Raw genomic sequence first — 15,936 nt, forward strand, 5'->3', positions numbered from 1 at the left:
CTGGGTTGACCTATAGCATCAGTGCCATCAGCAACCATTGTGTCACCAGGAGCACCATTGGTTTCCTCTGCGTCTTCAGCATTTTCAGCATTGTGACGTTTGGTGATACTTTTGGTCTTTAGCACCTGCAGTTCTTCCTCTTCCAGATTTATGTCATATATTTCACCTTCAAATTCTACAGACAAGGATCGTGTTTGGCGAGTGTGAACAAATCGTGGTTTGTATTCTGAAGAAGAAAGAAACATCCATGGTTGCATACACATATCTACAAGTCATGCCATGAACACCCAGCATATTCCAAAATGCAAGAAGGCTGTTCAATAAAACAGCTTATTTTTCCTGTGGCTTTGCAGAAACTTATTTAATTATTTTTTGATAATTCAGGGCCTGCACTTTCATTAGTAGCATGAAATTCTGAATGCTTCAAGTTTTGCATTTCATGCAAGGCTGACTTTAAGCCACATTTAATACATATCTCCAAATAAAATCAGTATCTCAGAAATAGTCACCTAGAATGAGACACTCAGAAAAACAAACAACAACAACAACAAAAGAGAAATCACAGGATTATCTGTACATGTATAGATACTCCTACACACACATACATCATCTGTATCTATATGTACAAGTCATAGACATCCTGCATTGTAGGATCAGAGTGAACTTACAGGGTTACAGAACCACAGGATGGTTGAGGTTGGAAGAGATCTCTGGAGATCATCTGGTCCAACCTCCTGCTTATGCAGGGTCACCTAGAGCTGGCTGCCCAGGACCATGCTTAAAGCTCTTTTAGTTACAGTTTTTGAACTCTGCAAGTACAGCAGCATATGAGTCAGATTAATCATGACAATTAACTCTTCTGAGTATTTTTTATTGCCACGTTCAGGAATAATTGTGTTTGGGCTCAGCCTGGAACACCTTCACTTTTTACCTTGTCCCAAATCAATCTGATAAAACCCATAGGCAGTACCACACCAAAGTATATTCTGTCTAGACACAAACACAAAGAGCTCTTAATATACATAATTCAGCTTGTAAAAACTGGTTGTAGGTCATCACTTTCCATTTGTTGCATCCATGCTGAGCATATTTTTGTCACCTAATGGTTAGTAGTAATTTGTGCAGCAGAATAAAATGGGAGCTCTAAGAAAGTACTGCCTTTGGCATATAGGATAAATTCTAGTGCAAATTTTCAGCTAGTGCCTTTGAGAGACTGATACTGAGCGTTTCCTGAAAGAATCTATTGAAAGTGCAGAGAGTGAGCCTCATTCAGCTCTTCATTCAAACCACCCTGTCCTTCTAAACTATTTCAGTGGTTGCCTGCTGTGAGGTGAAAAAAAGGCTTCCCAGTCATGCAGTGAAGACATTTATCTTCCTAAAGAGAAAACACACACACACACACACACAAAACCACCCATAGTTTCAAGGCTTCTTTCTGATTTACAATCATATTAATCATCAATAAGATAATGAAGAAAGATTCATAGGATCAGATGGGTCAAATTCTGGTGTTGTAACAGTCTGTGATGATGCTACTTCTTAATCAAGTGACTGAAAGATTTTAGAGCACATAAGCATTTTATCCAAACGTCATCTAAAAACTGAGGGCTGAACTAGCCCTTCCCTTAACAATGCCTCATCATCACCTCTGTTCTCCGCAGATGAGCACTAAGGGGATTTGGCAGAGGAGGCAGAAGAGGAGAAGCAGGAGGAGGAGAAGTGAAGAGGAGCAAAAATGCTGTAGAGGAGAAAAGCATAACAAATTGACCTTTGCAGATGCCCCTTCACATGCTCTCTTGTTTGTCCCTTTCCCATTTCCTCACTTTTGCTCTCCAAGTCACTGCCCTCAGTTGCAATCCCTACTGAGCCCTTGCTGGCACCCTGGCAACCCTTCTTTTTCCAAGGTACATGGCAGGTATCTCCTCTTGAAATGATCACCAGGGGGCACATTGCACAGTCTGAGAATCACCCCAGCAGGCTGTGACATGGAGACTTCTCAGCAGAGTTCTGCCTGTGCACACTGTGAAGTTCCTTAGATCATATTAAACAAATGGAAGAAATTATGTCACGGCAGCACTTAGTCTGAACAATGAGAGAACTTAAGACAGACAATATTGCGGTTGAACGTACAAAGAATACCAGGGATTCTTCGCATGCAGAGTGGGGGAGGCTTTAAATCAGGAAATATTTTGAATTATGCTGCCATTATTTGCTTATTTCATAGACATCTGTGCAGCATCTTCTAACTTTTCTAACTCATGTCTCCGCAATCTTCCTGTTTTGGAGGCCCACCTATTTCATTCCCCAGTCCAGTGCTCTGAACCGAGCACAGAAGCGTGCAGCCTGCTCTCGAACAAAGCCCCTGAAATCCAGGTCCACTTTTACTGTAATGGCTACAGAACTGATAGCTTATTCGTTACCGGGCAGATAGGTGAAAATACCAGTTCAATTTAAAATAGCAGCTTCTTTTGCTGTATAAGTCCTTAGCAGAGACAAACCCAAGGGCTGCTGTCTCGAAGCCTGCTTGTGCATTTGCTTTAGCCCACGCTCCACTAGAGGACACTGCAATCTAACCTGTTTCCTTGCAGGGATCCCGGTACAGGCTTGCCTGAAAGTTGCAGCTGGGCAGAAATTAATTCTGCCATCAGTCACGGCACTTCAGTGCCTCACGTAAAAGATATCTTTGGGATAGCATCAGACAGCATCTGGATTCAGTGTTACCGATGCAAGAAAGCACTTGCTTTGGCTGCCTTGGCAAATAAGGGCACTGGCTCAGCCGCAGATGTCACCAAGTTTCCGTGTGCCACCAGTGCGATAGGTGGCACCAGCGCATCGCTGCCACAGCCAGCCCAGAGTATTCCCCGCTGTGGTGTACGCGACAACTTTAGTTATTATCATTGTTATTACAGAGGCAATTATGCAGAACCTGACTGCCAATTACATATGTATTCATTGTACACGGGTGTGAAAACAAACGTATGCTGCTAAACCAGCACCCTGCGAGCCTTTTCCCCCTGTCCTTTGCCTCAGCGTAGGAGAGATCCAATAACACTTACTTTGCGCGTTAGGGTTTCTCAGGAACTGTCTTTGATTTTTCCTTTGGGTCCTGCTGTTTCGGTAATCAGCGTCTCCACAGTTGCAGTCTTTGTCTTTACCACTGTATCCCCGGGAGTGGATGCTGCGGGTCCTCTTCCTGATGGCAAGAATGTCGCTAGATACCTTACACTTGTGAATTCGAAGCTTGCCAGAGGCATCCTCTGTGCACTGCCACTTCTGCGAGAGAGAAAGAGAGATGTGAAGATGATTTCCCAGCAGCCTTTCAAACCCCTGCTACTTTCAGGTGGATTGTAAAATATGACAGGCAAATTTATTTAAAAACTAAGCAGTCCCTTAAAGAACAGATTGAGATGGGTAACATTTTAAGGGACTAAATTCACTCATTCTTCTCAACATATCTCCCATGCTAGGAAAACATAAGCTTGAATGAAATCACTGAAAATCTGCATAAAAAAAAATAAAATACAACCCAGCCAAAAAAGATATATAAATCAAGAGTATCTAGACTAAACACATCCCTGAAAGGAGCAAGTAAAAACTCTTAATTTACTGAGCCACAGAGCACAGCTGTCAGGGCTGTTTTCACCAACTCTTTTTTTTCCCTTTGAAAAAACAAACTTTGCTTCTTTGTTCTATAACTTGGAATCTCTAACATGATTCTGGGGAAAATAAAAAATCTCCACAGATGAAGAAGAACTGGTCCAATTGTGGGGTTCCTTGGAAAAGAGGAGGACAAACTGTAGACGTGATTTATACAAAAATACATAAAACTCTAACAACATGTAATTTATTTCCCTACCAGAGGCCAGAGGTAGGAACTGCACCCTAACACATGTCCCTGCAAACCATGCCATGCAGACCTGAAAACATCACTGACTCTTCATATTTTCTGTGAGAAGGGAGAAGCCCGAAAGCATAATACCTGCACCCCCCTCACTCCACCCAGCAGGTGGAAACACTTCCAGAAAAGAGCAAAGGCAAAAACCTCAGGGACGGCAAACAAATAAATTAGCTTGGATAAACTCCTTTGGAGCCCTAAGTCTTGAGATTTGTATCAAGTCTGGGAGGAAAAGGTGCAGTCTGGAAGGAGTACCTGTACAACATTGTACATGTGCTGAATATCACAAGTGAGGGAGAATGAGAGGAAACAGAGTTTTTTTCCAGCTTGTCTGCACAATATCTGTCTGACTTGATTATCAACATGACTGAATCCAGATGGAAGAATCCAGGTGGATTTTTCCAGTGGATCCCACTGTCTTCACATTTCAAAACAGAAAGCAACTGAGACTTTAATTTCCTCTCTGCACTGAACTGTCTTTAAAAAAGCTTTTTTTTTTTGCTTTTTTTCTCTCTCTCTTTTTTTTTTTTTCTTTTTTTTCCCTAAGGATAGGTGCTGACAGATCAGCCCCCCTTTGCCCATGCCCAAAGCTTGCCCTATATGGCTGTGGAGTTACAGCTGGCACACGTAACACACCACACATGCTAAGAAGCCTGTGATTTTTAATTCAGTTTAGCCCAAATAACAATAGGGAGAACTAGAAATAACTATGTTTATTTATAGTTCTAATGCAGCTATTACCCAGCGAGCTTCCTTCACTTATGCTTCTTAAGTCACAACGACCAGACTTCATACGAAGCAATTAAGTTTGGCTGGATAGAGTGGAGAACACAATTCAATAACGCGATTGATAACAGGAACCTTTTAGTTACAGTTGCAGCTAAGTTGGCCTATATGGTGTCCTTTTTTTGGGTTCTCATGAATGAGTAGCTGAGCTTTCTCTTGCCTCATTAATAATAGCAAGACAGCTAGATGCTGGTCCTAATGCAGTCTCCAACTTGATTTTTGAAATGAACACTAGTATCAGAGCAGACACATTTCAGTAAGTCTCTTCCATTAGCTAATGACTGCTCTGGACTGTTTTGGCGGTGCTGTCAAGCTGACTGAAGAATGAAGAAAGAAAACTAAGCCTCAGGTAGATTTGCTGACCAGATAACCTGAGGAGCGAGTTGATGTGGTTGCACACAAGAGAAAACGACTCCTGCCTCATACACGGCAGTCACTTTAAAGAACACGGAGGAGGAAAGGGAAAATATATAATCTAGCATACGCTTAACACTACTTCCGTCCCCAAAACACGACTGCTTCAGGCTTTCTGTGGTGCTTTTAATGGCAGCATCATCTCTCTACGAAATGCTGAAATATTGGCTCTGAACCACAGCCCCACGACAGCACACTCTGGCCTAATGTGGGCTGAGCTAAACGATGGATCACAGACTCGGGGCTTGCTGGTGGTTTGGCGTGACTTTGATCCCTGAACACTAAACCATGTTTAAAAGGACATGGGCCTGCACGCCTTTGACTGCTGTCTGAGAAATTATACTCATGCCCAGGCTTTCAGTGCAAACCTACACCTACAAGTGACAAGGTGACTTTCTACAAGGAAAGGTGTCTGAGAGCCATAACACTTTGCAAGATTGTATTCTGTATTAGCATGTGCACTCTTCCTATCATGATAAGACAAGCTTGTTACAGGATAAGAAGTGACTGCTACATTATAGTTCCCCATGTGTTTTAGGTACAAGCTACATTTATAAACATATGGTACTAGTTTTTAATGAGTCACAAAAGCTCCATTTTAAAGTAAAATAAATATTTTATTTGTCTAACATTAAATATAGCATGAGGTTCCAGGAGTGGCTTCAATAGCCATTTAGAAAAAAATTAAGATTATTATGGCTAACACTGAAACAAGACTGTCTGTGTTTCATAAGAGCCAATGACAGTTCTCTATCTAAAACAGGGATTAAATGCCATTCAGTTCATTTTTTTTTTAACCTAAAAAAATGTCATTATGAAGATGCTTCAGATTTCTGAGACAAAATTTTTAGACTAACTTTCCTGAAAGCCTGCCCATACCAATCATGAACCGAGCATGCATTATGCAGTAAGACAAAATGGTCCTTCTGCTCATCTTTAGATCTATAAAATGCATTAATGCACATAAAAGAAGATTATGACTGATGTGCTGCCCCTTTCCAGCCCCCATTTTCAACCTTCCTTCCCATTATGAATACCAAACTATTCTTTGAAATCCAGTACTATTAGGTTTGGTTTCTGAGTCTCCATTTATCCATAAATAATCATTATAAAAAACCCTAAAACGTTGCCATGTATATAAACTAATTATGTCTCCATTAACTTCTAATTTATATACATTTTCTTATTTTCCTCATGTTTAGTTTCCTTCTCATGTTGATGTTTCACAAGATACCTAAGCTGATCTAACAATTCATTGTTGCCATAGGAATAAGGGATGGTCCCTGCTTCTGGCTGCACGATGACTTAGTTTCTATCAGTAACAGAAAAAAGAGGCTAATGAAAAAAAAAAAAGAAAAAAGAAAGAAAAGAAAAAAAGAAAGAAAAGTAAAAAAATGAGAGGGAGAGGAGAGGAGAGGAGAGGAGAGGAGAGGAGAGGAGAGGAGAGGAGAGGAGAGGAGAGGAGAGGAGAGGAGAGGAGAGGAGAGGAGAGGAGAGGAGAGGAGAGGAGAGGAGAGGAGAGGAGAGGAGAGGAACAATAAATTGGAGAGGAAAAGCAGGACCCTGCCATTTGGCTGCAGCAAGCTCTTATATCCTTTCAGTCACGCTGTGAAACTTAACCTATGCCAGCCTTTTTGTCTGTCATTGACTCATCTTTTCCTTCTTCTCATTTCATCACCTACCCTCCAGCAATGATTTTACTCTGTCCTCAGCTCTCTACCTCCAGCTTTCCTCCCACTTCGGTTTAACTTCAGAGGGGAAGCAAAGGGGGAAGAGCAAGTTGCAGCAGCAGTTCAGATGTAAAGGTGCAAAAGAGCTGAGCATCGCTTGGGAGCTCAAGGTCCTTTAATCTCTGCCCAACCTGAAATTTGAATGCCTAAGTACGCATGCATGCTGCTGGGTGGGAAGGCTTGCATGGACTGCAGTAGGACCACAGTAGGAGCTTTTCCTCTGGTGATGTCATTGGCATGATGCATTTTCATCTGGGACTAGAAGTTTGCCCTTATAAAGTCATTTCAAAGGCAAAGGGGAGTAAATGGACTGATTAAAAGAGTATTGTTTGTACTGGGTCACTTTGCTTTGTGCTGCAGCTGGCACAGCTCCACCTGCAACTTAGAGCTACGTGAGCAAGTCAACAGCAAATGATTTGGTAGCTACTTTGGGTCATGATTTCCTGATATCAATCAGTTTGTGCCACAGCCTTAAAATTAAACAAATCTATTTCAATATGATCCTATGATACCTAAGGCATAAAAATATACATTCAGCATGAGTCATTGTGCTGTGCTGCACTGTAAATATCCACTTAAGCAGGATTTCAAATCAACATCGTTTAGCTAATAGACTGTCACAGCTCTGAGAGAGTTGCTGCAGCTACATATAGAGGAGAAATTAATTAGACAATTCATGTAAGGGAGGCAAGCAGTAGGCAAGTTAGGGGTCTTGATGAAATATAATTACCCTGTATTTGCAGTAAACACTTCAGTGCAAAATATCTTGTCAGATCTTATCACAAAGCTATGAAACACTGAAAAACGTGATTGGGAACACAACACAGCAACAATGCAGGTGGTAATGTATGACTTTTTCATTTTGGTAATGTATGACTGTCGAAGTATTATTATTCATCCTAGGGAATGCTAAGATAAAGCATGAAAAGGAAGGCTTCACGAACTTAAGCATGCCATCAAGATCTGATTTCTCTTTTTTCCTGCTTAGAAAGGTATGATTTAAGTTGGAAAAGGGTTTAGATGAAAACGCTGCCATGGGCTGTACATGCGTACCAATTTCCTCTATTAGCATTGAGCAGATCTGCCTGGATGCCAGGGGACTTGGCAGTACTAGCAAGGGAGTCTGGTTTTGGGAGTGCTACTGCAATAAGAACTGAGTCTTCTTGTTTGCTCTGTGCCATTCGAAGAGGCAATTTCACACAGCATATTGAGAAGTGCCCTGTAATTAGCTGGCTATAGTAAATAGCACAGATCATCAGCAATTTATTTCTGCTGAACTGGACCTGAATACTGAGAAATGTTTACAGGCTAAGGCCATGTCCCCTGGGCATTCCCTGAGTGTAGTCATGAACCTTGGTCCTAACCAAGGCTCCTAGGTGCTCCTGGTTACTCTGTGTAGTCACAATTCAGCTGTGTTTGAATATTGAAAGCAAGTGCAGCTGTTTCACAAGGATAGTGGGTCAGGCTCACTCAGGGAATTTGGAATTGTTGCATTTTGGTTTAATAAAAATCTCCTTGAGTTTACAAGTGGACTGATGCCACCCATAAGGGCAGATCCCAATTTCTGCGCCAGTCCCTCATAATTGGACCACCTTTTGTTGAACTACTCTCAGCTCTAGAATACATTCAAACACAATTATTTATATATATAGACTTAACCCCTGAGAAAGTCTTCCCAAAAAAATGCAATGGTCAGTGGTTCAACAAATTGGGAAGTGATTTGTCCTGTAAAAACTGATGTAATATAGAGGGGGATGTAGAAGAGACTTTATAAATACATTCACTTAAATACATAGGGACAGAACTTGAGGAGAAAAGAAGAATGAAGAAATTAATCATTGTATAACAGAAATAACTATATGAAATTTGCCAGTTTCAAGCTCCTTCACAGTGTTTAAGAAACAGAAGACAGAAAATAACCTAGGAGGAGGTTTTCAGATCATACAGTGTTGCATTTTTGATGTATAGACATGATTGATTTTAAATGTCATGGCTCTAGCAGTTTTCTAGTTTACAAAAATGCATGAACCTTACTGTCAGCTCTAGAAGTATAGGTGCTTAGGTCAAGGTATCAAACGTCACCTACATAGCATTCTTTACCAAATCCATTAGCTTGTCTGTAGTAGTAGCTCAACATCAACAAACTTCTGTTATTATCCAATAAATGTCTGCTCTCAGGTTCAAGCAAATAGGAGCCAATGACACTCAGAGATAAATTTAGCCATTCAGCTATAAATAGTAATGACAAAAATAATTGGTTCCTACTGGGTCATACACATTTAATCTGCAGAGGACTTAATTTATACTATATTTCAATGGATACTTTAGAATGAAAACATTGCAAATGATAACCACCAAGGAGTACTACAGAAAGTCATAAAATGATTCTTGCGTAATCTGTATTTTCTGTGTAAATGTTTTTGGTACATAAAACTGCTTCTTAGTTTAGCATTTCTCCAAGAGGTATTTCTGTTAGGGAACACTGATAAGATGGTGGCAAAAATGCTGAACGTAGTTGTGCTATGGAAGAGATGAAACCAGTGAAAGAAAGATCTTCCCAGACTGGAATATCTCTGGATTTTGTCCAGAATGGAGCTGGTGCTTCAGATTCAGAATGGCTTAGATTTGAAGAATTGTCAAATCTGGAGAGAACTGCCCTCTGTTTGTTAGGAAGCTTAAATATTTAGGCTGAAATATGAAATATTTAGGCTGAAATACAAAATACCATGCTTTGAAGGATTATCTTTGGAGATAAAGGAATCTATCTTCATATTTGGTTGTAAGCCATAAGAAGGACAGCATTTTAACAAGGGATATCATAATTTCTGGCAATTCCTATGAAATCTTGAGCAACAAAATTGCAGGTATGATTCTGTCAGCTATGAGGGATGACTCTGGAGGGTCCAAACTGAGCAATAGCTGCAAGACCTGTTGTGAAAGCACTGAAGTATGTACTTAGCTTTAAGCACATGACTGGTCCCAAACACATATGCTTCCAGTTAAGCCTATGTGTAGATGCTCTTCTGAATTATGATTAAGAAAAGGTGGTACCAATGTGCAGACGGCAAAGAACCAACCTTGAACTGATGTTCTGGTAAAATAGGTTGACGGGATTAATTGACACTGCTTCCAACCCAAATGAATGTTGCTACTATGAAAAAAAAAAGAAAGAAAGAAAAAAGAAACTTTCTTTCTTGCATTAATCTACTCTGTCTGGGCTGCTAATATCTCACTTTGACAATGTCGTAAGAAGCTCTGCTTGAATAGGTGCAATATAATAGAAAATGGAGAAACAAGCTGAGGCAGGAGGCAGCATATGGAATAGCAATACGTTAATGCACTCCTGCATACTCATGACCAGTGCCTTTCTATTCCTGTAATTGTCAAGAGGTTGTTCTGAAACCAGGAGGATCAATGAGTGATGTTTATGTGCCATATCATAATTTTAGTTGGGTTTTAGTGGGTGCTTGGGGTCTGGCTGTCAGTTCCTGGCCAGCCATCTGACACTTCTGTCCAGCTCTTACCAGCTTATGTGTTTTTATTCATACTCTGCAGCTGGTCATAAAGCTGACCTTTACAAATGTATGGTCTGTGATATTTATTTTATGAGAACATAGATACTTGAGCCAAACCAGACTACACCTAATAAGCCACATTCTAATTTCCTTTACAATATTATCTGTAAGCTGATTGATGGCAAGTATTCTTTCAGTGTTAAAACAGACATGCTTATACTGAATGCTGATATGATAAGGTGATAAATATAAATATGAATAATAGAATTCAATTCTTATGCTAGATTTTTAAATGTCAAAGGATTCATGAGAAATAAGGGGTCTGTACAGACTGCATAACATGCTCTTTGGATCACAGCCAGAAGAATCTTGCACATTTACCGCAGAGCTGATGCTTGGATTCAGCAGCATGTCTCCAGTGACTACCTGTAAAGCCTTAAATGACTGTAAAATACATTGAGACCTAATCTAAGTAAAATTTCATTGTACAGTCTTCAGGGATATTCTCCAAGCAGAACATTATTTCTTTAGGGCAGCTTTGGGATGCTTCCTTGTGAAGACATACACCATTCTGCATCGCTAAAGCTGAGCAAAAAAAAAAAAAATAAAGAGCACAAGGAAGGTCAGTGACTGTGCCATGGCACCTATCTAGCTTGGTTTGGGTTCATGGGCATGCATGTCATACAAACATGCGTAGCATGACACATTTTTCCATTCTGCCCACTGTCAGTGTTTATCTGAGCTGGCAGCAGACTACAGATCTTTACAAGTTTCAGACCTTTGCTGTTTACAAACTGGCAGGTAGTGCAGAGCAGATGGTTGGAGATGTATGCCCATAAAATAAACAGACCTGAGTCTGGGTTTGGTTGCTGAGTCATTCAACCTAAGAGTTCAAATTTTAAACACAAAGCTTCACAGTCCTCATTTTGGGAGGGTGGCTTTTTGCTTTTTTTTTTTTTTTCTCCCCTCTGCTGGGAAAGTTTTAAAATAATGTCGTTTTGTGTAATTTTTACAAGAGGATAAAAATGCATGTTTGGCTATGGATTTGATACTCATTATAAATTATGGATTGAACAGTGCACTGGAGACACCAGGACTATCAGCACAAGACCTCAAAAGCTAACTGCTATCTGGGAAACAACGTTAAGTCCCAGAAGTTAAAATTTTGCCTCGGGAAAATTCCTATGACTCAGACTGGTGAAAGAAAAAGAATAAATACTGATGAATTAACTAAACTCATTAATCACATGTTTATGTAAGGGAAGAGAGAAAGAAAAGGTATAAATGAAAACATCACTAAAATGCTGTTATTTGATATTTGCTAAGTATCCAGAAGAATTTCATGGGTAGGAAGATGGAGTGAGTTCAACAAAAATAACCTGCCACAGAATTTAAGAGCAGCTTGCCTCTAAACCTCCTGAACTAACATATATTCTCATCTCATCTTATTTCAATGGAAATCTGAGAGAAGATTTGTGCCATGATAAGGCTACATTAATCCAGAGAAACATTTGTTTCATGCTATTATTTCTGCTTTCCTGGAAAATTAACAAAATTGTAGTTAAAAACTTGCATCAACTGTTTCCCAGTTTAAAACAACAGCATGGGTAATAGCAATGCAGATGGATAATTATTTCTAATGTGTACCTCAACACAGTAAAACAGAGGGGAAATATGTATCAATGAAATATATATAAAAACAAAAAACATATACCTGTATACTATTTATGTGATAAAAACCATCAACAGTCACTACTAAAACAACTGAACTCAATCAGGTGACCTCAGTAAGCTACACCACATAAACTGGTGACAAATTTGGCCAACAAACTCAGAAGGAAACCTATGGTTCCCTTCATAATTTCTTGCAGCACTCTGTGGGATGTGAAGCAGGAAACTCTCACCCTGACCCCCAAAACTGAGCGGAACCCACCCCGCTGCTGCTCCCTTTGCAGTGGGAATGACTCTGGCCTGGGTGGGCCAGGACCAACTGTGATGCTGGTGAGCACCCGTCAACAACTAGGTCACGTCAGGAGCTGAAAACCGGTCCATTTTCTAACATTGCAGGTGACCTGTACCCCATTTACAGGACAGACAAAATTAACAATACTTCCCAAGTTATGAAGTTGAGAAGGAGAACAAATTCAAAATCCTCAAGTCCAGGAATTAAGCAAGTAAAAAAATAGGAGCATGTGCAATCACTGGAAGGAACATCTGGAGGTCATTTAGTCCAACGTCCTCCTCAAAGTAGGAACAACTTTATTAGGTTTTGAAAATATCCCTGGATGGACCTTCCACAGCCTTTTTGGGCAACCAGCTCCAGTGCTTAATCACTCTTACGGTAACATTTTTTTCCATACACCTCGTCATAATTTCCCTCGCTGCAACTTGCCTGTTGCTTATAGCCCTTCTGTTGTGCATCTCCAAGAAGTGCGTGGGTCTATCTTCTCTCTAATTAGCCGTTAGTTAGCTGAAGGCAGCAATTAGATCTCCCTTTGCCTCTTGTTCTCCTGTCTAAACAAACCTCTGCCCCTCCTCAGTACCTCCTGACCTTCTCTGGGGTCCTCTACTGGCCGTGCTCCAGCTTACCAGTGTCCCACTGCTAATGGAGGTCCCAACCCAAATGCACACCAAGCAGAAGCAAACAATCACTTCCCATGACCTGTTAGCTGTGTTATTGCTAACGCAGCTCAGTATGCATGCTTCTCCCCTCTGCAAGGGCTCGCTGCTGGTTCAAGTTAATGACTGGCTGAACATAACTCAGAAGCGAAATATGTCTGTGCAGTTGTGCACATCTCATTTCTGTTATGCTCTCATGGATGTGACTGAACTTTTGGAAACCATCTTCCCATAAAAGGGGATCGTGAAAAAAAATAAAAATAATAAGGGGAAGGTGCTCTACAATGAAAATGATTCAATTTGTCAATGGTGCTAAAAATTTAAATCAGAAAAAATCATGATAAAAGAATTTAACTTTATTTTGCATATATATTTTATAACAGTTTTCTCTTAAGAAACCAAACCATTTTTTTCTGTAACTCATAACTCTTGCTAACTTGCAGCTAAATGTAATCTACAACCTACATTTGCTTTCTCATTTAGACAAACAGTAGTTAGACTTTAAATAATTATGGAATAATGACAGTAATTTTACAGATGTTTAATATTTTCTTTTTTCCATTTTTTTATGTTAAGCTTCTTTTTGATAGACACTGGAGATAGAAAAATATAGAAAAAAATATATTTTGAAATTTTAAATTTGAAAAGTGTCTTAACTATGCCAGGTTCTTTTTAATTAATTAATTAAGAGGTTACCTATTAAATAGAAAATAAGCTAAACCAATTATTTTCCAGAGTCTCAGGATCACGCATCATTTTAGAACAGGAAAAATGAATTATCGTCTTTTTCAAATCCCAATTGCATTCTTGATTTCAAATGAACTAGATATTGACTAAAGTAAGTTAAAATGAAGAATATGCTCTAAATGCACTAGACAGTGTATTAATTCACCAAATGTTTATTCTTAGTTCCAGATGTTTAGCAGCAACTTCCCACTGACCAGTAATTTCGTTCTCTAAAAATCTGTCAGCAATCACAAATCTATGAAGGTGATTTTAATTAAAATGATTTTAAGCACAACTAATTAGGGTAGGAAGTACTACATAAGCGATCATAAATTAACATGAAGTTTTTTTATATATATATGCACCTCTGTAATTGAAATGAAAGCTACTAATCTCAAAAGATAAAATGAACTGAAATTAAGAACCACATACAAATGTTACCTTTTTCCAAGAGGTGCAAAGCAATTAGGTGAAATCTGCTGGAGGAACCTCGTATTAAACTATGATCCCTCATATTAAACAATGGAAACCATCTGGGCTAAAGTGAAATTATTTGGTCCATTAACTTTTAATTTTCTTCAAGAATTTTACTAAGTGGAAAAAATCCTGCGGACACTTAGTTCACACTGCAATGCCTCACTGAAGTTTATGTTATTCTACTGCTGCTCTTTAAATTCACATCCAGTCTATGCTACACTGACTTACCCACAAGTACCATGTGTAGCCAGCCCCTGCAAGAGAAGTTGCCCTTGTTTCACAAGGCTGGAACAGGAGTGAATGGGGCATGAGAGACAGGCTTGTTCACCATGGGCTGAGCAAGCTCAAAGCATGCCGAGAAGATGCACTAATACACCTCAGGATGCTCTGTCTGCAAATGTGTATCCCTGCAGGAAGCCTTCAGGATGTTAGAGGGATCAGGGACAACTCTGATCTCTTTGTTTAAGAACATCATTTATATGCACCAGTGGCTGGGGCTGAAAATTTGTCTTAAGAAGATCAGTTCAGCCTTGTCCTTCTTTCAGCCGTGAGGGCTGGCTGCTGGGCTCTGTGGAGCCAACATGTCGTCGGTATCTAAAGGTCCCTGAGGGGAGTCCATAGGCAGTGGTTCTGGTATCAAGCACCATTGCTCTTGTCAGCCCCTTCCCAGCTCAAGACATTCACCTTCCTCTGCCCTTTGATCAAAGGAGAGTCACCAACACAGGACAGAAAGTCAAGTCCTCCACAGGGGCCTGGGAGCAGGGCTGGCAGCAGCCTTCCCTTGTGCTTCAGCTGGGATACCTGGTCAGGACACTTAACCTTGTCTATTCACATGTGGAAAAGAAAATTATTCCAAACTTGGATTTTGGCATATGAGGTAGTAAATATAAGAAATAATTGCAAAGAAAATATTTTAGTATTTTAAAACTAAACATTTTAGCGTCTAACAGTCTAAATGACTCCATTGATCTCCTTTATTTTTTTTTATAAAAATATTCAGTTTTTCAGATTTAATCTCTGTTTACAATGGCAGTGTTTGAACTCCTGAAAACTTTGCCCTTGAGCGAGACTGTGATATTGTGCATACCCCCTTAAAAGTGACTGCGTTTAAAGAGCATGTGTGAGGTGGGAACTGTGGCAGAGGACCTGACCAAGGATGTGCCAGCCAAAACATACTCCCGTCCAATGTGGGATTAACGGAGATTTACCGTAACGCTACGCTCTAATGAGTGACAAGGAGCAAGGTGGGGAAGGCGTACATCTGTAAGTGTGCAGGCTCTCCCGAGAGCCTTTGGGTTTGTTTTACAGGGCTCTACCTGCCCTGGGTGAAGCTCCATGGGTGGCTGCAGAGGCAAGCAGAGCACAGTACGGCTTTATACTCCCCTTCAAAACAGCACGCCGGCATTTCAGTGCCAGGCCCACAGCCGGCTGCAGCAGTTTGAGCAAACATCTGAGGAAAAGCGCGAGCGCCTGCCTGGGAGAGATCACCTCTCACTCCTCAGGAGAGGTGTGCGGGACTGGGACGGGGATGGGGTGGGAGGACAGCAGGGTGAGAGATGGTGCCAGAGCCCCTGCTTGCACCGGTCAGAGGTGGTGTCTGTGTGAAGGCATACAGCTCCCTTCCATTCCTTCCCTGGTAAATCCAGCTTTACACGTTACCATATAGCATTAACTCAGAGTCAGTTGAACAGAATTTGGAGTGTGACTCACGTTTTCTTAATTTCATAGAATTATTTCAGTTGGAAAAGTTCTTGCAGTGAGGGGCTCAAAGCTG

At 40.4% G+C, this 15,936-nt stretch overlaps 1 protein-coding gene across 1 annotated transcript in view; it reads right to left on the reverse strand.

Annotated features, from left to right (window-relative positions):
• SULF1 (sulfatase 1) overlaps positions 1 to 15,936 on the reverse strand; it is a 128,587-nt gene that overhangs the window by 14,501 nt on the left and 98,150 nt on the right. The window contains exons 15-16 of the mRNA XM_083823005.1: positions 3,057 to 3,273; positions 1 to 226 (exon numbers count right to left, since the gene is read on the reverse strand). The exon at positions 1 to 226 is cut by the window's left edge and continues 21 nt beyond it. Of these exons, the coding sequence (XP_083679131.1) occupies positions 1 to 226; positions 3,057 to 3,273 (443 nt within the window). The remainder of the gene's footprint in view (positions 227 to 3,056; positions 3,274 to 15,936) is intronic.

Source organism: Anser anser (assembly GCF_964211835.1).
Source record: "Anser anser genome assembly, chromosome: 2".
In the NCBI taxonomy this organism is placed as follows: Eukaryota; Metazoa; Chordata; class Aves; order Anseriformes; family Anatidae; genus Anser; species Anser anser.